The sequence below is a fragment of the Mauremys mutica genome, chromosome 5 (genome assembly GCF_020497125.1).
Source record: "Mauremys mutica isolate MM-2020 ecotype Southern chromosome 5, ASM2049712v1, whole genome shotgun sequence".
Taxonomy (NCBI): Eukaryota; Metazoa; Chordata; order Testudines; family Geoemydidae; genus Mauremys; species Mauremys mutica.
The window spans coordinates 22,879,106-22,906,686 of NC_059076.1; the positions used below are offsets into that span (position 1 = coordinate 22,879,106).

Genomic DNA, 27,581 nt, shown 5'->3' on the forward strand with positions numbered 1-27,581 from the left:
GAAAACTTTCTTTGCAGAATCTTTACACCTTTGTTATTCCCTTACACTTGGTTTAATTAGAGTATGTTTTTCAAGATTGGTAAAATTAGAGGAAAATATAATAGCAGCTTCCATATCTAATAATGCTACTTTTAAAAAGTTCTAAAGAGTATCAATACAGACAGCTAACTCTAATTATTCAGATGCCTATCATTATCCTTACACACCCAGTCACAGATACTGCATGAGACCACATGCCCTCTGCAGGCACTTCTGCAGAATGATTGTAACATTAAGACTGGAAGTAAATGGTTGATCTCTTCCAAATGGCCAGCAAGCATTGGCACAGCCAAAATGTGCTAAGGTGAAGAACGTATGTAACCTTTGTATGTCTTGTTAGCTTTTTTAGAGTAATGGTAGTAAGGTTTGCATTTCTGACCCACAGCACAAAGTCTGAAGCAAACATGTTAGTTAATTTAGGAGCAGAAAGACTATGAAAAATGGTGAGATTCTCCTCCCTGAAATCTGTAGCACTGAGGTTGGTGGTCATTTTATTTACATGCACACACCAACTTCTCAAAAGATACCCTTAAAATTCAAATAGACATAGAAGTGTGCTTTGCATTTAATTTGTTGCAAAAGTCATTTAGAGGAAGAAATATTTCAGTGAAAATTCCATCAACTGCAATACCTAGACATCAACTTAACTTTGAAGATCTTCTTATACCTCCATAATACTATCAAAAATATGAGAATACAGCACCTCTTACCATAGTTTTGAAGCAGTTCTTCTTTGGTTGAAACAATTAGTGATCGGTCTTTTGCTGAGAGGATAATGGCAAGGCATACATAGTGCTGCTCTGAAGAGTTTGCTCGTCGCACAACAGTAAATAGTCTGACTGGATGGTTATTAGGAGGTGTACTAAAATGCTCAATGCAAAACCAAGTTGAATAGCTTAAACCAGATGGTGGAGGAAAAAACCTTTCCCCTAAAACAAAAAAACAAAATTTTATTATAGTTGTAGCAGCAATAGCTAAGGATGCACAAGCATTTCCATTCTGAAGTTCCTTTTGGCAATTGCTTATAAGCTTTCACTTTCTGGGCTGAAATTTTATAAGTCTGCACTCTGGCTGAAGGTTATATATATATATAAGGAAAGTGAAAAGAGCCCACTTTTCCACTTTATAAAAAAAAAAAATACTCCCCCTCCCCTCCCCCACCACTCAGTGTCAGTTCTTCGGAAAAAAATAATTGAAATTTGACAGGGTCATAGTCCTTAGGCACTTTCAGTGTCACAGTGAACTTTGTTTTGTTTTGACAGGGCTATAATTATTACCAAAAAAAAAAATCACAATTCATCCACATGTGGGAAACTTTTAATTATGAGACTTCTGTATAAAAAACAGCATTCTAAAAGGAAAAGGTTGTAGTGTGCTTCAATGTGTATGGAATTTGGTGACTCATGCCTCAAAGGGCCTATCTGTATGAGCTTTACCTCATTTCATTTGATCTCTTAAAGTTCACATTGAATGAGGCAGTTCTCTAAAGCAAATCCTGTAATCAGGGAAAACAGGAGAATTTAAGTGCTGTCTGCTAAACAGTTCTAGATTATAGATGCGCATTCTTAACTTTGGCACATGCAGTTATCTCCACAGGATTCTTGATTCATTCAGGTTGGACAGTATTCTATCAGTGAATGTTAGGGGTACTTAATGACTAAGACAGGAGTCCTATGAATCTGTTTCCCATTCTGGGCTAATTCTGTTTGTAATTACAATAGCGTACACATTGTAGTACATCTAGTGAAATGAAGTCAATGAACTAACTCAATGTAAGCAATGCAGCACAGCAGAATTGAGACGTAAGTGTATCAATGGTATGATGTACAATGAAGGCCTGCACTAACTGCCACTGAAGTCAATAGGAATCTTTCCATTGACTTCAATGACAATTGGATCAGGGCTCACATGTGACAGAGGTCTACTCCTTAAAAAAGGAAGATCAAAATAATACATGTTGTACCATTTATTCTATTCACTGAATGAGGCTGGGATCCTGAATAAATAACAGTATTGTGATGATGCAACAAGGATTATTGTATAAAACAATTTGTATGTGTGACCTAAATTACAGCACTTCTTGAGTTCTGGCTATTTAACACTGCAATCTTAATGTTCTCTTAACATGTCTTCTGAAGGAATAAATTTGACTATGTTGTGTTCATATATACAAACACACACACCAGTACATTTGCATCACACACATTCCTATTACACAGTTCAATCTTATGCTGAAAAATCTTTCACTGTAAAACATTTCTACATTTTCTATTTCTTTTTGCTGATGCAGTGGAAAGCAATAGAAAGGTATATAAATAAGATATAAGAAGAGCTCTAGACTATTTGAGATGGGCACATATAATACTGCTATCGCTTTGTGGTTAACAGAGCAATACAGCAGTCATAAATAGTACAGAGTCATTAATATATAATATTGTAAACAGCTGTATGTACTTACCAGTTCCAATTCCACTGACTACAGCACCATCAACAAGACCTGTTGTGACAGCATTATTTGTAGGTGCATTGTGGGGAGCCAAACTTGGCAAGAATAGACAGCTGTTAAAACAAATAAAATATCTTTATATTAGTGTTTGTGATAGCCAAATATCAAGGCAATTTTCCAATCTCTACTTTATAAGTAAAAAAAACCTAACCTGGAAAAAGATGCTGTAACATGCCCACACTGTACTAGAATTCACTTGCTTACACAGAGAATCCAAAAAATGTATTACCCCTTAATTTTCTTTCCAGGACTGAACTCTCCTCAAGACACTTTGTCAGTGTCTGTCTTACTATAGCTACCAGAGGCTGTTGACACTTGTCCATGAAGCTCTAGGGCCTTTGTCCAATAGCCACTTTACACCGATACTGCAGTCAGTCATAACTCACCCCAGCCATTAGGACTGGTGTAATTTGTGTTGGGAGCTGTGCCAGCTAAAGAATCAGAAGGATTCAGGGTCTCACCCTAAATTCTTATTAGATTTAATATAAACAACTTCAACACCCTTATTTTGTTAAATTCCACTATATCCACTCAAACAACTTACACTGTATATGGCAGATACCTGGAGCACCTTTGTGCCAAAGTATATTTCTGCAGGGAAGTGAAAGTCAAGTCTATAGCCCTTTAAAAAGAAGTACTAATGGATGAACAGATAGCAGTTTTACAGATTTCCTCTGTGGTGGCTGACGACATTTCTCAGGATGCCACTATGGAATGTGTTGAGTGTTCCCTGATCCTTTAAAGTAATCAGTTTATCTATAGATAAGTATTCTTTAGAGAGGCATCTGGCTAACGAGCTGTGGAGGATTTATATACCTTCAGGCCCAAGTATTTAGGATGGTAGGAAAGGAATAAAGTGTTTTCCTGGACTGGCAAGATTTGACAAGATGTATTTCCACTGCTCTTCCCACATCTAGGATGCGCTGTGTTTCTTCTTTCAATTGCTGAGGCCTTGGGCAAACCGAGGGAAGACTGATTACCTCTGAAATAAGGAAGAGTTTATACTTTGGTGACAAATAACTTTGGAGTCCAAATAGCTACTGTGTCCTCATGTAAAACAGAAGGGAAGATAGAACTACCTTGCTGGTTGAGATGGTCATGCTGCCCTAAGAAACCTTCAATATAATGAGGTCACCTAGGAGAGAGATAAGCCAAGCCTGCATGTATGACACTGCCTATCTTAAAGGCCAGCAATATGATGGAAGGTGGGTGGTAGTCTTAAGCCAGGTCTAAACAGTTTGGTGAAGAATACAGAAAAGCTGGAATACTTGTTCTTTTGTCGTGGTGATCATTTTGATATTAGTAAGAGAATTGTACCAGAACAGTTGCATATGTTGAGGCCAGGAAAGATGCTACCTAATTTTGTTCAGAACTTGACACCCAGTCGCCAAGCTTTTCAGTTCAGGTAATGTACGTCTGGAGGCAGGAGCAAGGCCTGGGATAAGAGATCCTGCCTACTGGGAAGGTGAACAAAGACCTCTGTAACAGCTCCACTTGGTTTGAGTAGCATGGTCTCTTTGGCAAATCCTTGGTTAAGGGGAATGATCAACACACACCCATCCCTTTCTAACCTTCTGAATCACTCTTCTTAATGGTGGAGAGTGAAAGTGTAGACAAACTGGATTAGGACATATGTGATTCAGGCCATCTGTTTCCCATACTCACAGTTCTGCTTCCCTGACCTGGGGAAAAGTAGCTTCACGTTTGGGTTTTGACTTGATGCAAATAGGTCTAGCTAGGGTAGCTCTCTGGATATCAACTGAATAATTCTTGGTTCAGAAACATTTTCAAATTATCCACCTACTGATGACATAGCAAGTCTGCTTTTGTGTTCTGGTTTACTTTTATATGGATTGCCTTGGTGCAAGTTAGGTGACCTGCCTGCCTGCAAGAGAATCTGCATCATGTTGACCTTTACACTTGAACTTCAGGTGACCCATCAGTGGTTTACATATGTTATGGTTGTATTTACTGATTGAATCAGGATGTGCTTCCTTCTCAGGTGATCCTGGAAATCCTGAAAAAGCAACCTGACCAACTCGTGTCTAAAACACTGGTACTCTGGAGTCTTAACCTCAATATACTCTTTGCATTGTGCTCCAGGTGGGCTCCCCATACTAAAAATAACCCTTTGATCTGGTGAGGCCCCTGTGGAAGATGGTCTAATCAGTGTATTGTCTAACATATAAAAATGGGTCTTAACTACTTAACCTGGCTCTTATCACTAATAACTTTATAAGCATTCTGGGATAGAGAGCAGACCAACGATAATATTTTGTATTGATTGTGATATCATAGGTGAACCAAAGAGATTGATGACAAGATGTGACCGGAATATTCAAATAAACTCTTGACAGAGCCACTGAAACCTGAAAGGACTCCTGAAGAAATCACAGTGATAGCAGTAAAAAGCTAGAGTCACCATCCTGAATTTTGTCGTCCTCTTTCAACTATTGTAGCCTCTCTAGGTCTAACATATCCTGGAACTCTGTTGATCTTTTTTCTTATTATGAACAACATAGAGTAGGGCAATGGGCACACTTCATCTTGAGGGACAGGTTCTACCAGCTCTAGAAACTGCAAGATTGCATCCAGGATAGTTTAATTATATGTGCCTTGTGAGGTCGGAGTGGGGATGTAAAAAGGGAAGTGGAGCAGTCAAACTCAAGAATATCCATGATATACTCTCCAATCCAACCTGTCTGAAATAAACTGGAACCAGGCACTTGATAATTGGGATATTCTGTCCTGTAGGTCTATTTCAGGATGGAGAGCTGGTTGTAGTCAATGATACAAACTATTAGGGCTGGAAGGAGGGACTGAACCCATTCCCCAATCTGAGCTTCCCTCTGGCTTTCTGCATTCGAGTATTGAAATAAGAAATAAGAAAGTTCTCCTTCTTTGGTAACTTTTTTCGGGGTGGGGTGAGGGGACAAAAAGGTAAAGGAGCTACTCCTCTTGTCTGAAAGCCTGTAGTCCTTTCTGAGAACAGCTTGTCCATGTAAATAGAAACCTTCTTGGCAAGCTTCTGCCCAAATAGAATTCCACCTGAGAAATTTGAGACAATGGATTTTCTTTGAATAATTATCCACCATGCAGGGTTTCATTCAGAGTTGTCTGACTTGAGATCGCCTGGCTGTATTTTTAAGCCTGCGTTACCTGACATGGATCTCACTGCCAGCCAAGTGGAGTCCACTACAAATGCAGAAGTAAGAAATATTTTCCTTACAAATTACTTGAATTCATTCATAGTGGTTTTGAAAGGGTATGGCTCTTCAAAAGACAAAATATGAAAAATGTTTTAAGCTTCTTCTATCTTTTAAAAAGCAACCTAGGAGAAATGTTTGTTAGAAAATTGCTGAATATTATAGCACCACATCTTAATCTTCCAAGCACTTATGTAAACACTAGCTGATCCTCACAAACAGTCCCACTTACTAGATGGGAAAATGGCATCAAGGAGGTTAAGTGACTTAACAAAGAGTACAGAGGGAGTTAAGTCCCGTACACGGATCACACCTCTAATTACTGTGATTAAATTGTTCTACAATGATTTGCACTTACTGGCTCAATTTCCTTTTAAAAGTTGCTGCTTCAAAACAATTTTAATTCTATTTCTACTTTGCCTATAATTCTCTAGTATACAACTCTCATCCAAATCCTTCCAGGTTTCAGGGTAGTTTAGGATAATTTTAGGGACATAGACTTCATTTGAATCCTGGCAGCTGGCCTCTTTGCACTAGTATATGCTTGTGTTTCTTCTTTATTTGAAAAGATCCCATCATGCACATGTAAATGATCATCTAAATAAGCCGTATTATCAGTGGCATCCACACTTCCACAGGTAACAAAAAGTGCTTCAAATTCATTAGTTGAATTCAGCATCCTTTGTCTGAAGGAATTGAGTATGTAGGTCTTTCTGTAGATTGTTTTTGTTTTTTAAACTGCTAATTAAAAATTGCACACATTTCTTTGAAAGAAAAAAGAAATAAGATATTCTTTGCAATATACTATTTGAAAGCGTGGCAAGACCTTACCCAAATCCTTCAAGAGATGTGTCAAATTCAATAAATGCTGGAGTAACTGACGAGCCGTGAAGTCTGATATCATGTGGGGTTGTCATGGAGACCAAACACTTCACCCTCGTCAAGGGTACTGTGCTTCCTTCTGCTGGCTTTAGCAGGCTCCTGCTTATGCGGTAGTGGTTATCTTCATGCAAGCTGAACACGCTGTCAGAACCCAGACCCTCCATTGATGTGACCATACTACCTACAACAGAAGCCAAGAAAAAATAAATATATTGGCAGAAGAAAGCATTTTTTCAGGCCTTCATTTATTTATATACTTTTCATGCCCCTTTAACTGCAGTATGGGTGCTTACTAGTCATCAACTCCTCTGTGAGTAGCATTACCCTCATTTTAAAGACGCTAAACTGAAGCAAAGAGATTAAATATCTTGCCCAAGGTCAACAGAAAGTTTCTGACAGAGATGGAAACTGAACCCAGATCTCCTAAGTCCCTGTCCAGAGCCTCAGCCACAAGTGTCCCTTTCCTTCCTCTCAGATTTTCTGTTGAAACAGAATTCCTGATGCTCTGTTCTAATACTCTCAGGTTTATTTTGGGTACTGAAGACAATTTTATTTTAAGATTGAGTGAATGAAAAGATGGTATTTTTCAAAGATTCTTGGAGTCTTTTCTGAATATATAAGTAACATACTGCTAAAATAAGTCAAATACATTTTTTCACTGAACATTTTACAATATTACTTACCAGTAGTTTTTCAAATTATACCAAGATAACAAACTGAAGTTCTTATTACTACTAGAGTTACTTGTGTTAGTCTTGAAAATTTTTAGATTATGCATGTGCCTGTCATCCAACAATGCCTAGCACATGCTACCCAAGACAAATGTAAAGTATGCCAATGATGTAGACTATGTTGAGAATGAATTGATACAGAATAACATTCTCTATCTTTCATGTATCATCTAGGATGCATATGATAACTAATTTTCAGCAGAGAGGGGGAAGTATAAATGCCATTTTAAAAAGCCCTGGTAAATCCTCATCTGGAATACTGTGTATAATTCTCGTCACCCTCTTTCAAGAAAAATGAATTGAAATTGGAACCAGTGCAGAAGAAGACTACTAGAATGATCAGTGGAATGGAGAACCTCTCGTTTTAGAGGAGGATAAAAGAGTTTGGTTTGTTTTACCTACCAAAATGAAGGCTGGGAGTGGATATGATTGCTTTCTATAAATACAACAAAGAGGTAAACATAAGGGAGGGAGAAGAGCTATTTCAGATAAAGAACAACGCTGGCAGAAGAACAAATGGCTATAAATTGGTCATGAATAAATTTAAGATGGAAATTAGAAGAACGTCTCTAACCATCAGAGGAGTACGGTTTTGGAACAGCTTCCCATGAGGAGTAGTCGGGGCAGACAACCTAACTACATTTAAAATGGAGCTTGATACATTTAGGAATGGATTATACGATGCAGTGGCCTGAAATGGGGATGGGTGGGGGCGAACGGGGAGTGGGAGGGAGAAGTGGACTCAATGAGTCAGGATGTCCCTTTCAGTCCTATATTAGTATGTCAAAGACAATGAATAGTAACAATTATTTTTCTGAATTTCCTATTAAAAAGATATACCACCAATTTAAAAACTAATCGGTTTTTAAAAACTGAATTGCAATTAATTTCATGTATCCTGCCAATTTCTATGGATTTTCAAATCACAATTTTTATTTTTGAAAAAATGTTTTTCCAATGCCCCCTCATCCTCTCCCTCTCACCTTTTGCCATTTAAAAGACAGAGGAAAGCTGAAAATGGCCCTGATCCTGCAGTTATGCTAGAGCACATCTTTACAAATCACACTGAGTCCCACTTAAGCAATGGGAATTGTTTCAGGGATCTGAGTTAGTGCACCAATTGCGTGGCTGGAGCCTAAGCCATTATTGCAGCAGAAATAGTGAAAGGTGATGATACACAAAGGGCTGTCACAAATACACAAAGTATCTTTGAATTACTGTAATCTTAGATGCTATTTGTAAAAGTAAGATTAAAAATCAGAGATGAGTGATAGTTAAGTAGATTGTGTCCCTTGAAGTTATATATTCCTCACAGGATTTATTTATTTAGTAAGTTAGTTTAAGTGGTGACAGATCCTATACTGTTGCTAAGACCTTTTGTGAAAATAATGCTTTTTAATTATAATTGGATAGCTATTTTTCCCCTTAGTAACTAAAAAAAACAAAAAACCTATCAAATCATTCAGATTTATTTATTTCATTATGTGTCAATGCCTCTCTAGAAGTTTACCTATACATTTTGATTAGATATAAAATCAGATTTGCTGAGGAACACCAATTAAATATATTTCTGATGTTGAACACTTACTTCTCATCTCTGGTTCATAGCTTAATGAGCTGGGTTTGTGCACTCGGTACAGTTTCAACAGCTTTTTGTCCCAAGCGCCACAATTCAAAGGATTTGCCAAACGTAAAAATTCTCTGGGTAAGAGAGAGAAAGAAATTATACAAAGCAAGTTGCTTACTTGTTTTCATTTTTAAAGTCTGCAACCAAACACAAAACAGAAAACATTAAAACTATTTAAATAAAAGATGAATTCCAAAAACAAATACTGACAGCAAGTAAATATATTTTGATTCAAAACTATTTCTGTTTTTAATTACTACTACTACTGCATACACAATGTGTATGTGTGTACACACACACACACACACACACACATATACAGGTGGTAAATTCACTCATTACCACAAAATGTTATGATTTCTAGTTATTTCTGATGCAATATTTTGTAATAAACCATTACATATTTTTGGATAACCATACTGCTAAAATATAGTAGTAAAAACATATATTCTAGTCTTTAAAGTAAGTAGATTTTTCTCTCAGATTTCTTTTTTTTCTTTGTTTGGTGAAATTATAGCTCATTATACCCTGAAGATTTAAATCACTTGTTGTTCTTCCAGAAAGGTACAAAATGGGCTGCACATTTTATCACTAATGTGCCACAATATTCAGTCTGCAGACCGCAACTCAAGTTGTAGTTTCTGATGTGGATACACACCACTAAAAACCGGACTGACACTACATACCTCTTCTGACAACCAATTAACAATCAGACTGTAAACCAGTTAATCTGGGCTAGATCTGAATGGACAGTCCAGCAGGGAAAAGTTCCATACCTCATTACTAGCCACCTAGTTAATTGTGCAATTTACTGTTTTCAATACTGCAGGCACTATTCAATCTATCCAAGATACTTTTATTATTAAGCAGGAAACAAACAATATCAAACTCTTTTCTATTGCTGGCTTAGCCCTGGTCTACACTACAAACTTATATCTGTATAACTACATCGCTGAGGGGTGTGGAAAATTCACATCCCTGAATGACGCAGTTATACCAACTCAACTCCTAGTACTGACAGTGCTATGTCAATTGGAAGGCTTCTCCCATCAACACTGCTACCACTTCTCCTGTTGGTGGAAGGCTTCTCCCATCAACACTGCTACCACTTCTCCTGTCGGTGTAAGTACTCCACCTCCCTGAGAAGGTCTCCTGTCAGCATAGGTAGTGTCTTCACTAAGTGCTACAGCTCTGTTAAGTGTAGACAAGCCCTAAGAACTGCATTAACATGGAGGAGGAAAAAAACTAACTTTAAACTGTAGTAATCACAGGGCATTCTGTTACCAACAAGAAACATCAGTGACCAAGCAAGGTCATCAGCCTTTTAGTGTGTTTTATTTTTCTCTCAGAAATCGTGTACGTTACACTATAGCAAATCTATTTTCACAAAGACCAGAAATTGTCACTAAACTATAGTAGTAAGCCAGTAATAAAACCCCACAGACTAGAGGGGTTCGTTCTAGACATTTCTCCTTTCGGGCACCTCTTTCTCCCTCATACGTAAATTAAAATAAAGAGCTAAAGAAAAGGGAAGGTTTAAGTCTTATCTAGTTTAAGTTACTTTATACTGTTTAGGAAGTCTATGAAGAATCTTCTGTAGCAGTGGCTACTTCTTTTTGGTTCTTTTCACATTTTTAACTAAGTTTCTCTTCCCTGCCACCCAAACTAGAAGCTGTAAGGACATGTATTTCGACAGTATAATTTAAAAATATCAGAAAGGCAGCTTAAATCTGAACATTAAAAAAATACTATATTCACAAGGCAATATTCTTATTAACAGCAGCAAGGCAACCTGTATTAAAAACTGTTTTGCAAAATAAGGCTATATCCAACAGGGTCATTATAAACACAATCAGCAATTTTTTCTAATACTTTACTAAGAAATCGAAGTTGCTGAAACCGACCAGCCAACAACATCTATACACCAAACTTTTTGGTAGATCAGACCCACACAATGTGAACATCAGTGACCTGAAAAAAATCTCTGACCTCAACACCATTGGCTCCAGTGCCTGAGAGGCCAGCCTTTCAAACATCCTCTGGAGTGGGGGATGCAATGAATGGTCCTCATCAGCAAGAGCTGCACTACATCTCTGTAAAAGACGTGCATGGAGGCCAGCTTCACACATTACTTGCTGGTTTCTTTCTGTATGCACCAGGGATTGCAATATGTTGGCCACTGCAAGCTGAAGATCCAATGCATGCTGCAAAATATAATAAATAAAAATACCCATATATAGAAAGGAAATAATTACAACAGGATATCCTGTAATACAATTTAAAAAATGAGAAAAGAGAATCTAATTTAAGTATTGTTTCCCTTCTCTTAGAAATGGGACAAATAAATTAAACAACGCATTGATTAGAACTCTGCCAAGGAAATTTGCTCTGGTGCACCTAATGAAAATAACTTCTACTTTAAATAGAAGTGAGCAGACTTAGAAATATGTTCAACTTGCTTAAAAGTTTTATCCTTATCAGCGCTAACCTATTGCCAAAACCAGTCTTTCCACTGTAATAAACTTTGTGTCGTATGCAGCACATTCGTCGCTACAACTGTGAACACAAAAAAGCTTCCAAACTCAAAAGAGAAAAACAGCAAAATGTTGTCATAGCTATACATGCCTGATAGTTTTTGGAGCTTCATTTTGATAAACAAGGATCTGTGGGTAAATACCTGAACTGAAATCTCTTTAAAATAGTTAGCAAAAATATCACATAAATCCTGTTTAGTAAGATGAATATATGCACAACTATAAAATATTGTGTTTTAATACTTTCTACACTGCTAAACTTAAAGATACTCGTAGCTGTTTATGGAACATAACAAAAAAAAGTTGCCATACTGGATTAGATAACTAGTCTATCCAGTCTAGTACCCTGCCTTTTCTCCAGCATAATACATTATCTGATGCTTCAGAAAAGAAAGCAAAAAATTCATAACACTTGCTAATACTTTTACTTTATGAGATTTAATCAAAAAGTAAAAGAGGACTAAGAACCAAAATGATTTATACTGGTGAAATATTTTTTTATATAAGCAATTATTTATGATGCTCCTTCTACTCAACTGTATTGATTACCTTCGTCTTATAAAAGCAAGTATAATAAAAAGAACAAATAAAACTCATAATATACCATGAACCTTTGCTATATCGACAAACAGACATGTATTTGGTCTATCTGAATTGTACTACACCAAAAAGCACGAGTAAAATAATCTCTCTACCAACAGCCATATTACTTTTACTACTAAGGATTTTTTCCACCTTTCTTTTATAAATAAAAACCTAGCTTGTATAAATGCTAGGTTGACAGTTTTGGAGACTGAAGTCCTCTTACATAACCACTAAAACATGGGTAGAAGGACAGCAGCTGTGCAAGCTTCCTCACACTACCCTTCCAATGTCTTTTACCCTGACCTAGGGGTAGGTTGGAGAGGAGCAGGGTAAAAGATTGTAGAGTCTGTGCCCATTTCCTTGGGCTCTGGTTCTTTCAGTAATAATGGCAATTAGTGGCAGTTATGCATATGGTCTAATTATGTAATCTCTTACTCTTTGATATCTGGACTACAACTAGCACATCTTAGGGGGCACTAAACCACCTCCAGCTATTAACTTTGATTTAATCAATACCTTCGTTCAATTCACTAAAACCTACACTAAATTTCAACTAGCAACATACAAATAAGAGACACTGTATCCAAACCGGACAGTCTCTATGTAAAAGAATAAATGGACACAAATCAGACGTCAAGAATTATAACATTCAAAAACCAGTTGGAGAACACTTCAACCTCCCTGGCCACTCGATTACAGACCTAGAAGTCGCAATATTACAACAAAAAAACTTCAAAAACAGACTCCAACGAGAGACTGCTGAATTGGAATTAATTTGCAAATTAGACACCATTAAATTAGGCTTGAATAAAGACTGGGAGCGGATGGGCCATTACACAAAGTAAAACTGTTTCCCCGTGCTTATTTCCCCTCTCCCCCCACAGTTCCTTATATCTCCTTATCAAGTGCTGGAAATGAGCCATTTTCATTAACACTACAAACAGTTATTTTTCTCTCCTGCTGACAACAGCTCACCTTAAATCATCACTCTCCTTATAATGTGTATGGTAACATCCATTGCTTCATGGTGTGTGTGTGTGAGAGAGAGATTCCTTCTGTATTTTTCCACTACATGCATCCGATGAAGTGAGCTGTAGCCCACGAAAGCTTATGCTACAATAAATTTGTTAGTCTCTAAGGTGCCACAAGTACTCCTATTCTTTTTGTATCCTTTTACTATCCATTCCCCTAGTCAGATTCAACATTAAGGACTACAGCTTATTTGCTTACTTCTGGCTGTGCAGTTGATCCAACAGAGGCTAGAAGATCCAACATGGCAAGCATAGCTCCAGGGTGAATGATGACAGCATCAGAGCTTTGCAGCAACGTGGGTCCTGTGTGGAGCTTCAAATCAGCTATGTTTTTGGGAGGGTACACAGGTGGAGTTGAAATAGAATGATATGCATGCCTACAGGACAAGAGGAAAGAGCTTTTATTATACCCATTCACTATTAGCTCTGCACCTCTATCAACTATTGTAACAGTCAACTTGTTTAATTGGGAATTTTCTATGTACATGCCAGATGATTTCCTCTTCTTGAAATCACAAGTAGATATTCTTCCAGGACTAGTGGGGAGAATTTCACTTCCATAATACGATCCAGCTCCGGAACGCCACTTCCCGTTAGAAAAGAGATAATAATATCTCCCAAGAAAAATACATTTCCTCATAAAAATTTTCACCTCAACATAGAGTAGAATACATTACACACAACAGTATAAACATTCCATAAATAATGTTTAGACAAATGTTTGGGACAAAATCAGTTTTCATCGTCCGTCACCCAGTTTTTCTCCTCTGTAACGGTTGCTTCGAAAACTCACTATTACAGAATTGAAGGCAATTAAAAAAATTAACTCCCAAGATTAGGAAGCTTGTTCCAACTATATACTCAGGCTAGCAGCCCATATGTTCTCACTCTCCCAATGAGTTCCTCTCAGCAACATTTGCATTACATAGAGCTTCTGTGATCCAAGAGGACTTCTGCAGGTTCAGCATGTCGACATTAGAGAACAGATGCTTTGAAGGCATAAGCAACCACTTATGTCTATAAGCCCATAACCGTTTTGCATTCCAGTGAGAGTCTCAGCAGTAACAGTTGCATGCCATACTTCTGGCACCAAGACTATTGCAGATTCAGCAGCTTGGGCAGTAGGGCAGTAGGGCAGTTCAGAGAACAGATGCTTTGAAGGCAATGATTTAGATGCTAATATTGCTCATGTGAGGCTTCTTTTCTTGAAAAGACTGATAGTCATTACAAAAAATATGCAACATATGTATAGTATATGTGCATCTTCACGTAGAATATGGACACAAAGCATAAATACTAGGTAACAATTTCTTTGCAGGTCACAATATTCCCTACTATTTTATAGATATCTACTTTTGCCTTCAGAACAGTCTTCAAAAAGAGCTCTATCATTTCTTTCTTGGAATGTGAACCTTTAAAGTGGAGGTAATTGTTAATACTTTGATTCCTCGACCCCTATTTATAAAAAAGACGATTATTTCTTTACACATGATAAATCAAGTAATTCTATGGTAAGGTTAAAAATTAGTTCAAAGACGTATCCCTCCCAAGAAGTTTTGAATGCTGCCCAAACCACTTTTGAAAGTATTATCACAAATTGTGCTTGACTCCAACCTCCATTTTAAAAAAAACATGGATCTCTAGTATGGCCAAGGCCCAAAACACATTGTTATTTCAGGGTATTTTCTTATTAGACTAAGGGCTTGTCTACACTACCACTTAAGTCGATGTAACTTACGTTGCTCAGGGTGTGAAAAAGCAGCCCCCCTGAGCAATGTAAGTTACATCAACTTAAAGCCGTGTCTACACTGTCATGTCAGCGGGAGGTGCTCTCCTATCAACACAGCTTCAGCCTCTCATTGAGGTTGAGTAATTATGCCAACGAGAGAGCACTCCCTTGTCAGCATAGTGCACCTTCACCAGACGTGCTACAGCAGCACAGCTGCACCGATGTAGCGCAGTAGTGTACACTAGCCCTAAATTAAAAATGGCTGGCAGTTTTATCATGTAAATATTATTAATCTAGTACTTTTCTCCCTGGTTTAATAGGTTTCTCAAAACATGGATGATTTTTTGAGGTTAGAGAGATGGATAATTCCTTAGCTGATAACTTTTTTCTGCTTAATAGGAAAAGTCCTGCTTCTTTCCAATAAACACTTGTAAGTCTGAAGTGTCAGAGTTCACAGGCATTTCATTTCTTAAGGATTACAAGTCCACATATATTTAAGTGTTATATTAAGACTTTTTGACCAGTATTTCAGAACGGATCCATAACTGAACTTCACCATCAGAGTAATTTCAAAAAATAACTTTCTACTTGCCTAGAAATCATTCCTTATAGTACTGTCATATTCTGTGGCTGCCAACACCATCCTTTTGTTGTTGCTGTTGTTGTAATTTATGTTACAGTAATGCCTAGAAGGCCCAGTCAAGATCAGGCCCATCATGCTAGAATGATGTATAAACACAAAGATATGATCCCTGCCTCAAATTGCTTACAGTCTAAGATGACATTCAAGGTTGTAGGGAAAGGGATGCAATCAAACATATTCTATTTTCTTCCTTGTATTATAGAAAGTATGAACTATGTCCATCTGTCCCTCAAACTACCCATAATTAATTGGATGATTTCCAGGTCTGGGTCTGCTTAAAATATTCAAATGTTCCTTTTCAGTTTTCTCTACAATGGATTCCTATTTCCAGAAGGCCACAAATACCAGTTCAAGAATACTTGTTAGAATGGAAAGATAAATTACAGCTCAGAAAAAAATATTACAAAGGTATTCACTAAATTTAGTTGTTCCCTCTCCTATTTCACCTTCAGAATCTTAGGTACATTACACCTAGCTGTGCCTAGCACATATTTTTTATAGTGGCCCTCTAGGAGAGAAGAAAAGAAAAAGACAACAGGAAAAAAATAACATAAACAAAGAAAATCTACAGGTCTTCCTAGACAGAGACAAGACTGAAAAAAGTCCAACTCAAACTTAAACTATTGGGTTTAATTATAACTATGTGTCAACAAAGATAACCACAGAATCACAAAAATGCAGTCCTGGGGGACCTCAAGAGGCCATACAGCCCAGCCCCTTGCTCTGAGGCAGGACCAAGTACACCTAGACCATTTCTGACAGGTGTTTGTCTATCCTGTTCTTAAAACCTCCAAGGACAGAGGATTTCACAACCTCCCTTGGAAGCCTATTACAGTGATTAACAATCTTCTAGTTAGAAAGTTGTTCCCAACAGATTTAGCCAAAGTTGAGTAGCATTTGTTGCAGATAACCACCATAGAAGTCTGTCTCAGAGTGACAGTTATCCAAAAGTTTTCTAAGTTGATGGATAAAAAATATTTGTAATGAATGGTACACTCCCTTTTTTATTTGCCTTTTGATCAGGGTGGCAAGCCAAAAAGTGTTCCTCTGCACAGATCTGGCATCCTCTTGAATGAGATGACAGTTCAGAAAATGTCTAGTCAGCTCTCCTACTTCTGAAATTCCCAGAAATCAAACTAGCACTAAAGCAATAATGCATGATCTAATCATACAGATGGCTGAAAGCACAGTACTTCTATGCTATATCAAAACCACTGTGTACCGTAACAAAACATTGACTAAACAAGTTATCTGTATTCTGTTTATACAAACAATAATATTTAGGTGGCAACATCTTTTGGATAAAGAAGACTGAAAATCAGTGCACTGATGTTTGTGTATATAATTAAGGGAGCTTAAAAACTGCATATAGATGGAACTTGTAGACATTTTGGTACATAGATTGCAAATACATTTCTTTTGTTCATATAACGCCATACTCTGTGCTTGTTAGTCTGCTAACCTAGGATGCTACAAGTTATATAAACTAGATAGCAGAATAACAGACTATGGCAAGTGGGAGATCAGTGCAGGAAAAAGGAAATGTAAAGTGGAGAGAGAATACTGCTTTTGGAAGAGCATTTTGGCTGAGATTTTCAACAAATACAAGTCTAAACTTAGGCTCCTAATTAAGGAACTGAATTTAAAAAATGGTGAGCTGCCACTAGTCAACCGGAGCGAGGTGTTTGGGAAAAATTGGGCATATACCTAAAAACAGACTTTTTAAGAAACTTGGCCTTTATGTTTAATTATTTGTACCTATGTTTTTATATAAATTGTTGTGCATATTCAGTAAATTAAACCAAGATTATATCAATACTTTATGTGAATCTTTTCTTGAACTTGTTTGACAGAATATACATAACAGTGGAAAGGCACAATTTGTTTACAAATCAAACATCTACAGAAAATGCATTCAGTTCTCTTAACGAGTATCTTCAATGTTAATAGCCAAATTAAATGATCTGATAGGTTGAACATCCTATCCTGATGCTTCTATTTTTTTAAATAATCAACTAACAATTACGTAGTCTTGTACAATGGAACATCAAAAGGACTGCCACATTTTCACTTTGGGAAGACTTAAAAAGATTAAAATATTTTTTTTAATTGATACTTTGTGCTAGCTACAAAGCTGGGCACCTTCTTCGTCATTATCCTCTGGCGTCAGCTGCCATTAAAAGCTTATGTTTGGCAGACTAAATGCATTCTGCTGGCAAGATGGTGCTTTTTGCATATCTGTGTATTTCAAAAATTCAGTTTATAGGAGCAAGTAATGCCATTTACACTTAAGAGAATAGAACGATGCAGATGAAGAGAGTACAATCAGTAGCGGAATAGGTCAATCTTATGGTCAAAACACTAAAAGGTCTGCACAGGAAAGCTCTTTCTTTCAACATGTGCGAGAGAGAAATGAATTTGGCAGCAAACACTTCTCTCTTTAGTAACAGTGGAATTTGCTCCTAAATGCCTTAGTATCAGAAAAGAAAAGAAATGACAGTCTGAGAGGTGCTAGATTATTAGACAGGAAGTCCCTTCCAAACCAGTCCCAGAAGAATACCAACGAATGACTGTGTTACTTCACTTAGCAAGGTGAAAAAAGGTATTTTTGTGGTAAACTCCTTTACTGCAAATATTGCAAAACAGGTTTTAAATGCAGATCTACTTCATTTTTAAAATAAAAATATTAAGAAAGAATTAGCTGAGAAAAAGAAAACAATGAGAAAGGATTTCAGAAATTGACAGTCACAGAAATTTGGGAGATTTTGGACTCACTTTCCAAGCCATTTAACATTCACATGCCTCCACAGTTGTCAGCAGTATATGTTCCGAAGGGTTTATTATTTTCATTAGGCAGTAATTGTAGGCAATAGACATATCACAATAGTTCTCAGTTTACTGATAAAGCAAAAAATATATTTTCTGAGAAATTCATTCAGGATTTTTTTAAAATGAATTTATCTACTACTATATTCTTGGACTTGATCCCTGGGAGCTGAGTCTGTACCTCCTAGACAATTTCTTATAAAAATATTCGATTTGTTTTGAAGCGGCGCAAATTAACTGCTTTCAGAACTTAGCCATTTCTGTCTCTGATTCCACGTAACTTGGGCTGTGGCTACACTCAAAACTTCAAAGCGCTGCCACGGGAGCACTCCCACAGCACTGCTTTGAAGTGCAAGCGTGGTTGCGGCGCCAGCTGCAGGTACTCCACCTCCACGAGGAGATTAGCTTACAGCGCTGGGAGCGCGGCTCCCAGTGCTGGGGCTCTGTTTACACTGGCACTTTACAGCGCTGTAACTTGCTGCGCTTGGGGGGGGGGTGTTTTTTCACACCCCGAGTGAGAAAGTTGCAGCGCTGTAAAGTGCCAGTGTAGCCATAGCTTTAGTGTTATGTACTAGAAGCAATTTTTAAACATAACTGTAAATTTATGTTATATGATGCACAAATAAGTGCCTTTTAGCCAACTAGCCACCTAATTCTTTTACAAGTTGACAAGTTGTTTTCCTCAAAGAACAGACAGACAGTATGCACCTCACCACAAAAAGCAGCTTGAGAAAAAAAGCAACAAGAACAGTGACAAGAGAAACCAGAAGAGAGATCAGCTTCTCTTAAAGGATCAGTACCTTTTCCTGGACAAAGCTGGCGTACCCCAAGGAGAGGGGAGAGAAGTCTCATTTGTCAGGCAAGGAGGGATCTGTTCTGCACGACTACAGACAAAACAGACAGGGGTGGGATAGAGAAGTTAGAAAAGAAAAGGAGAGGGCAGAAGCTTGTTAGTTTTACAATACCACCAACCAGTAAAAACCTTTACAGGATCCAACCTACAGAATCAGCAAGGACAACAAAGAATGCTACTGAGGAACATGAATCAGGTAAAACAGACAGACATGCACCACTCCACAATAATTAGGGGAAATATTTTTTTGCTCATTACTCGGCAGATATGATAATCTACACAATCAAACCAGCACATTTAAACATCCTTCAAGGGTAAGTAGAGCAGGAATTGACAATAGGTCATTTCTGAGCAAATAAAGTTTGATTAACTTGCATTAGATGGAATTAAAATAATATTCTGAGAATAAACTCTGCAAAAACATGACCATCAGATGGTTTAAGAAAGGAAGAAAAAGTGTTGATTAAAGAGGAATGGAAAATAAAAGGAAATTAGAAAGGAATGCATTTGCAATGACACTAAAGATTTAGTTACCCATCCTTGATTCATCAGATTCCACAACTAGCCAATATTACAGCATGTATTGTACACATCACCGATTGGTTAATTCAAAAATTTTTCAATCAAATATTTCAAAGCGATTTTAACATAAAGTAACTAGGATTTTTTTATGCTAATTTCTTTCAAGATGAAGGGATACAGATTTGCTCTCTTACAACATTAAAGGCAGTAGGCAAAATTTTCAAAAACGAGAGCTTGAAGTTATGCTCTTAAATCCATATTTAGGCACCTAAAGAAGTGTTCTGAGTTAAGAAAATATGAGCACTCTGCAGCTCCTCACTGATTTAATCAGAAGCTGCCAAATGCTCAGCATTTTTATCAGGTCTCTTATTTAGCTGCTTAAATATTACTAGGAACCTAACGTGAGACATCTATTTTTGAAAATCTTGCCCAACATATAGCACATGGACATGGAACAGCAGCTTTGTGATTTAAGCAATGAAGCTTAAATCATCGCTGCACTATTAGTTTCTTTAAAAAAAAGTTACACGTGAGAGCTACCTTCAAAAATCAGAGTTATTTTGTAGGGGACCATTAAGAGGTATATTTACTATACATGATTTTAAAATCTCAAGTAGTTAGCAGCCTCATCGTCTCTAATGCTAAATTAATTTTAAAAAGCTAAATGGCAATTTCAAGGATGGCATCTCCTTTGTCTAAAATAAATTTGTAATAACGAACGATCAAATAACTTGTTTTTAGTGTATCCCATTTTTATGGCAGTCAGAAGTTGGTGTGTACTGCAAAGTAACATATTTCTAATTTTATGATATTATGGACAAAGATCAAGTACTTATGGATAATAAAAATATTGGAGAAGCAGACTACTTGTTGACGGTTTAAACCCATCAAATGATCTTAAACTAAATGTCTCTCTGTTGCTTGGTGTCATGACCTAAGACATTCAACATTAGAGGTCATGTTGGTTTACATTTGAGTAGAGGAAAATGTCTTGCTCCACTTTGTGGATGAAGAAAAAGGTGGAAACATCAAATCCTGCAAACACCATATTTCTAAAACCAAACATTTTTTAGGGAAAACAGATCATACCTGTCAAAAGAATCTGTGGCTACTTTGTAGAGATAAATAAAAAGTTTACTGCAATGCCTTAGTGTGGGTGCCACAGAATCCATGGAGATTAGATCATCTTCCAGTAGTCTTTGAAATGGTTGTGTATTTGACGGGAAGATATTCAAGGGGCTTATTTTTCTTGAGTCTGAGTAGCAGCCAAGCAATCGAACAGCATCTGCCAGCTTTTCATACTGGATCTCTGTTTTGAAGAAATGCGAGTTGGCTGGCTCATAGCGCATTGCTGCAGTCAATGTGCAGAACACAGTGTGAAGCAGTTCAAACACTTGATTCTGGTTTACTTTCTCCCAGCCATTCTTAGGTGGAGAGCACAAGGATCTTTCCATAGCAACAAGTAAAGATGTGACATACACAAATCCACCGACTTTTCTAAAAACAGTTCTTGTGCGATGACTCTCTCTTAGTACTGAGAGCAGGGCCTATGGATAGTCAAAAAAGAAAAAAGCATTTTATTAATATCTTATAGCAACGCATGAAAGTTTCTTGTCTGATATGCTAGCACAATTTATTTGTATTATCGTACTGTCTAAAGGCCCCAAAAGAGATTGGCATTTTACGCACCACACAGACAAATACAATATAAAGTCCCTGCTCCAAAGAGTTTACTAACTAAATAGACAAGGAAGACAAAGAATAAAAGAAAGCAAGCATTATCCCTCTTTTACAGGTGGGAAACTAAGGGCCAAGATCACACCAGATGCCTGAGACAGAGTCAGCAATTGAACCAAGAATACCAGTCCAGTGCCTTAACCATAAGATTAGGTATATAAAGCATAAGGCATTGATATGTAGAGACAGAAAGACAACACACAACCTTTCATGTTAAAACATTGTAATTTATATATCTACAAATAAAAACAAACTAAATTGTTGCCAAACTCTGCATTTGTACTTTAATAAAAGATCAGGCTATGACTTGTCAAGAGATGGTCCGTAACAGTGAGATCTAGATATTTTTACCTTAAGAGTTCCCATGTGGCTCCTATTGAAATCTTATGCATAAAGTTGATAACTGAGTGCTGTCAACTGTATAACCATATCATTGCCCTTAGCCATTGTATTGCAACTGGTGCTAAAAAGGAACTGAGGGACTGTTGGGCCCACCAACCCTTTGAGCCCTCACATAGGGGCCGTGAGAGTATCTAGGGCACAGGTGTAAAGGCAATGGACACTGCTGGCTAAAAAAATCCAATATCACATCCACAGGGTGCATGTGCACCAAGAGCGGAATCCATGTGGACAACCACTCAAAGGTGGCTTGATTTTTCTCCACTTATGAGGTAACAATGAGTTTGGTTGAGTAAGTGCTGAGATACTCTATTAGGCTTGCTGAAGAAAATTTAAGTTTCCTTACTAAGTGTGACTTTTCATCAAATAGTGTCTTTAAAGATTTTATTTCCCTTTTAAAAAGGCCACCATAGAAGATGAAAAGACCATTTTGTAAAACTAGGTTGCTCTATGAATGTAGTACTTTGTGGCTACTGTGAGGTTTAGGTGGTGAAGGATGATTTTATTTATTTATTTTATTTTTATTATGAGAGTACAAAGATTTTGACTGCAGTAAAACAAGTATTAGTTTTTGGAATTAAAAGGGGGGGGGATGAACAAAGAATTATTCTGTCATGATGAAACTGGAAGTTAAGCTTTACGCGGAAATAACTTACAACTCACTTTCCCACCTGGCAAAGTGGCAATTAGAAAAGAGTATGTGACTGACAGAAAGTATAAGTGTCACCTTGGACCTGAAAAGGAGTTTGCATTATTGTTTGCAGAACTACAGAATGCCCCATTCAGGAATAAACTCTGATTTGAGGTCTAAGTCTTGAATTGATATAAATGAAATGACACACACGATAGCAAGTCACGAGGATGCCTTGCTTCATAAAGAAGTCAAGAGCTTCCAAAGCAGCTACCTAAACTCTGAGATGGCTTCAAATTGGGTCCCAGTTTAAGCTATTGTACAGAAATCAAGAGAGAGATTTGTATGACACGAAGAGGTACAATGCTCCAAACAATGAAGCAGCCGAAGGGTTTCTGGTCATTTTGGAAGCCTCTAAACAGACTCCAACTCCTTCTCCCAAAAGCTAAAAAACAAAGGTAAAAAGTGTTAAAAATCTTATTTCTGAAACTTAAGTGAACAGACATAATTCTGAATACTCACAGGAAGCAGGATGGTTGACTAAAGTGGTGTCATTTTTACATAGATAGCTTTTAGTCCAGCCACATTAAGGTTTTTGTTCACTCATTTAGTCCCTTGACTTTGTTTCAAGAGTGGAAGGAAATCTGACCCAGTGCTGGTCAGAGAACTCATTCATCGCTGACGCCGTTCAGATCATAAAATCAGGTTCAAGATCCCTTTTAGAGCATTGCTAACATGCTTGCCAACAGGATCCTTTAAGAACAGTTACATGCTCAGATAGGATGTTTTATGTTGAAATCACTCAGAAATGGAAGCATATACTCTGGGAACAGAAATGAGCTTCTCAGCTTCAATCTTTTTGAGTTTTATAATGATTATGGTATTCTCTACTTATAGACCTTGTCAGAGAAAAGCCAGAGTAAGATTTTATTTAAGGATTCACAGGTTGGAAAACTATACACTTTTTAACCTCTGTTTTAAAAGTAACTACAAAAAAATAGCAGATTTTTCATCTTCCTACTGGATATCAGGAGACTTGGCTGTCTATACAAGGAACCACATTATTCTCACTAAATGATCTGACAATGTCATCCAAATATGAGATAACTTTAGAAGACTACAAGAAAGTTTTAACCAAAACTGTAATCCAACTCCACATCCTTAACCTTTGCTTTGTGCTTGCAAGTCACTGAAGGTGGGTCAGACTCCTCAAAGTCATTGGGAACAGTGCTGACTAAGCACTCAGGTGAGTCTGAGTAAATTGAATAAAGAGAGAGAGCTCAGCAGGCTAAGTGTGGACTAGAACAATCAGACAATATGTTGAGGTATTGAACAACCACAGGTGGATTTAAGGAAATTGAAATGGCTCAAGCTATTGAGCAGAATTTGTGGGAGCACTGGGGGCTGAAAAGATTTCCAAGGCAAAAGGAACCAGAAATCTGGCAACCATTTTGACAGTGGCCCCTTGAAATGGAAAAGTGGTACAAGACTCCCACAGTTAGACAACTGCTTACCTACCTCTAGCAAAGCTATCAACACCTGGGCTGGACCAAGATATTATGGCAGATAGTAGCCTGTCCTGACCTGCCTGTGGAGCACCAATATTGAATGGGGCAGATGGCTTGGGCTATCTGAAACTAACTTCTGCTGTTACGTATGTAAGGACAAAAATTAGAACAGAAGGGAAAAAAATCCCACTAGTTTACAGAAAAAAAAAGAAAAGGAAAGTCGAACCTACTGTACGATTGTGACACCAGCCCTTGGATTCTAGTACTGAATTGCCTCTGTTGTATCATTACGGGTGAGAATTACCCAGTAAATTAATGCCTCTCACTGTGAATGAGAATTAACACAGACTATCAGCTAAAACAAGATGATGGCTAAACTGAATGTTAGCACAAGCAAGTTCTAATGTAAAAGCCAAAGACTGCAAACTATGTGTGGTCAGTCTATAAATTACTTATTGAAAATGCTCTTTAAAAACTCCTACAAATATCAAAACTAATGTTCTGCAACATACTTCACTAACTTAACTACTTTTCTGTCTTTCGCTGAATTTCTTTTACTTGACATGCTAACTGATTGTCATAGAATCTTAGAATCATAGGACTGGAAGGGACCTCAAGAGGTCATCTAATCCAGTCCCCTGCACTCATGGCAGGACTAAGTATTATTTAGATTATCTCTGACAGGTGTTTGTCTAACCTGCTCTTAAAAATCTCCAATGATGGAGATTGCACAACCTCCCTAGGCAATTTATTCCAGTGCTTAACCATCCTGACAGTTAGGAAGCTTTTCCTAATGTCCAACCTAAACCTCCCTTGCTGCAATTTAAGACCATTGTTTCTTGTCCTATCCTCAGAGGTTAAGAACAATAATTTTTCTCCCTCCTTCTTGCAACAACCTTTTATGTACTTTGTACTTGAAAACTGTTATGTCTTCTCTTTTCCAGACTGAAAAAAAAACAAACGTTTGCAGTCTTCCCTCATAGGTCATGTTTTCTAGACCTTTAGTCATTTTTGTTGCTCTTCTCTGGACTTTCCCCAATTTGTCCACATCTTTCCTGAAATGTGGCGCCCAGAACTGGAAACAATACTCCAGTTGAAGCCAAATCAGTGCAGAGTAGAGCTGAAGAATTACTTCTTGTGTCTTGCTTACAACACTCCTGCTAATACATCTCAGAATGAGGGTTGCTTTTTCTTGCAACAGCATTACACTGTTGACTCATATTTAGCTTGTGGTCCACTATGACCCCCAGATCCCTTTCCGCAGCACTCCTTCCTAGGCAGTCATTTCCTATTTTGTATGTGTGCAACTGATTGTTCCTTCCTAAATGGAGTACTATGCATTTGTCCTTGTTGAATTTCATCCTATTTACTTCAGACCATTTATCCAGTTTGTCTAGATCATTTTGAATTTTAATCCTATCCTCCAAAGGATAGGTGGTATCATACCAGCTTGGTATCATCAGAGCAAGACACATTTAACGTCAGAGCTTTCAAACAGACTAACTCCAAGAGGAGAATTTATGAGTTTTTCATTTCTACATGCTCCTTTTAAAATTTAAATGTCTGAATTCAGTGTACTAGTTCTCAGTTGTTCTCTAGAAAGGCTAATATTCAACAACTGACTTCAGAAAAAGAGTGTGTTAAAATTTTAATCAAATCCTTGTACATAGCTAATTTCTCTTAAATTCTAGCACAACATGAAAAAAATCTATTCAGGTGAGTTGAACTTTACGAGATGAATCATGGAAGTGTAGGACTGGAAGGGACCTCAATAGGTCATCTAACCTGAGTCCCCTGCACTCAAGGCAGGACTACGCAATAACTAGACCATTCCTGGCAGGTGTTTGTCTAATCCAGCGGTTCTCAAACTGTGCATTGGGACCCCAAAGTGGGTCACGAACCAGGACTAGCATTAGACTTGCTGAGGTCCAAAGCACCAGAGCCTTGGGGCCGAAGCCCAACCCCGAGGACTTCAATCCAGGTGGCGGGGCTCAGGTTACAGGCCTCCCACTTGAGGCTCAAGCCCTTGGTCTTTGCTCCTCCCTCCCCCGCCTGGTGCGGGGCTTGGGCTCAAGCTTTGCTCTCCCCTCATGGGATCATGTAGTAATTTTTGTTGTCAGAAGGGAGTCTGTTCTTAACTTCCAATGATGGAGATTCCACAATCTACCCAGGCAATTAGTTCCAGTGCTTAACTACCCTGACAGGAAATACTTCCTACTGTCCAACCTAAACCTCCCTTGCTGCAATTTTAGCCCATTGCTTCTTGTCCTATCTGCAAAGGTTAAGAAGAACAATTTTCACCCTCCTCCTTGTAACAACCTTTTATGTACTTGAAAACTTATGTCCCACCTCAGTTTTCTCTTCTCCATACTAAACAAACCATTCTTTCCCCCATCCCCCCACCAATCTTTCCTTATAGGTCTTGCTTTCTAGACCTTAAATCGTTTTGTTGCTCTCCTGTGGACTTTCTCCAATTTATCCACGTTTCCTGAAATGTGGTGCCCAGAACTGGACACAATACTCCAGTTGAGGCCTTATCAGCCCAGAAGGGAGTGGAAGAATTACATCTCATGTCTTGCTTTCAACACTCCCTGCTAATATATACCAGAATGATATTCGCGCTTTTTTTGCAACAGGATTACATTGTTGACTTAGGGCTCCTTTGAGCAGCCTCTTTAACAAAGTAATTTTCAGATTCTGAGAGACAGACTATAGGGGAGAGACTATCCCTTTGCTTCTCAGATAATCTGAATTATTACTAGTAACAATAAAATTTCATTATCAGTCTGTTCCTGATGTATCAGTATTTTCTTAATAGGTAAATAATTGCTTCTGTAGTTGATTAATTGAAACTTGCAATTTGATAATATGGTATTCGTATTCAAGTGAAAAATCAAAGAAACTCAAAGGCTTAATGTGATACCATTCATGCTCTCTCGAAGAAACATGTTTTCAAAGGTCATGTTTTCATGTGTTACATACCAAAAAATGTAAACCATCACCCTGGACTGTAGACTTTAGTATAGAAAGTCTAGCTGAGTGATATAAATATCATACACAATTTCATCACTTTTCTCTATGTTTAGTCTTCTACAACTCTAAGATGACTACACATTACCTAATCTCTTTATAAGAGACCTTAACCTTTTTAAGGCTACATTAATATACACCTCACCTAACCAGCTTGCAAAATCTAAGGAGTATTTGTATGTAAAACTAGTAGTGAAAGATGAATTCTCCATATTTTCTTAAGAGCAGCGAAGAGTCCTGTGGCAGCTTATAGACTAACAGAGGTATTGGAGCATGAGCTTTCGTGGGTGAACACCCACTTCGTCGGATGCATCATGCTCCAATACGTCTGTTAGTGTATAAGGTGCCACAGGACTCTGCTGCTTTTACAGATCCAGACTAAGAAGGCTACCCCTCTGATACTTGACACCATATTTTCTTATACTTATTGGACACATTTCCACCATGGTCAGGGCTTGTGGTAAACAGAGTTGGGCTGAGAAAACAGTGTTCAGATCCATATCAGGTTTAAATTAGAAGTTGAGCCTCCAGGATGTATCAGGACTGGCAATGAAATATTGTG

The 27,581-nt window shown here is 37.7% G+C and overlaps 1 protein-coding gene across 1 annotated transcript in view; it reads right to left on the reverse strand.

Moving 5' to 3' along the window:
* The window catches only part of WDFY3 (WD repeat and FYVE domain containing 3), a 238,858-nt gene that overhangs the window by 120,456 nt on the left and 90,821 nt on the right, over window positions 1-27,581 (reverse strand). The window contains exons 13-20 of the mRNA XM_045018580.1: window positions 20,804-21,261; window positions 19,140-19,223; window positions 13,341-13,518; window positions 10,981-11,195; window positions 8,953-9,065; window positions 6,583-6,814; window positions 2,498-2,598; window positions 750-968 (exon numbers count right to left, since the gene is read on the reverse strand). Coding sequence (XP_044874515.1) covers window positions 750-968; window positions 2,498-2,598; window positions 6,583-6,814; window positions 8,953-9,065; window positions 10,981-11,195; window positions 13,341-13,518; window positions 19,140-19,223; window positions 20,804-21,261 — 1,600 coding nt within the window. The remainder of the gene's footprint in view (window positions 1-749; window positions 969-2,497; window positions 2,599-6,582; window positions 6,815-8,952; window positions 9,066-10,980; window positions 11,196-13,340; window positions 13,519-19,139; window positions 19,224-20,803; window positions 21,262-27,581) is intronic.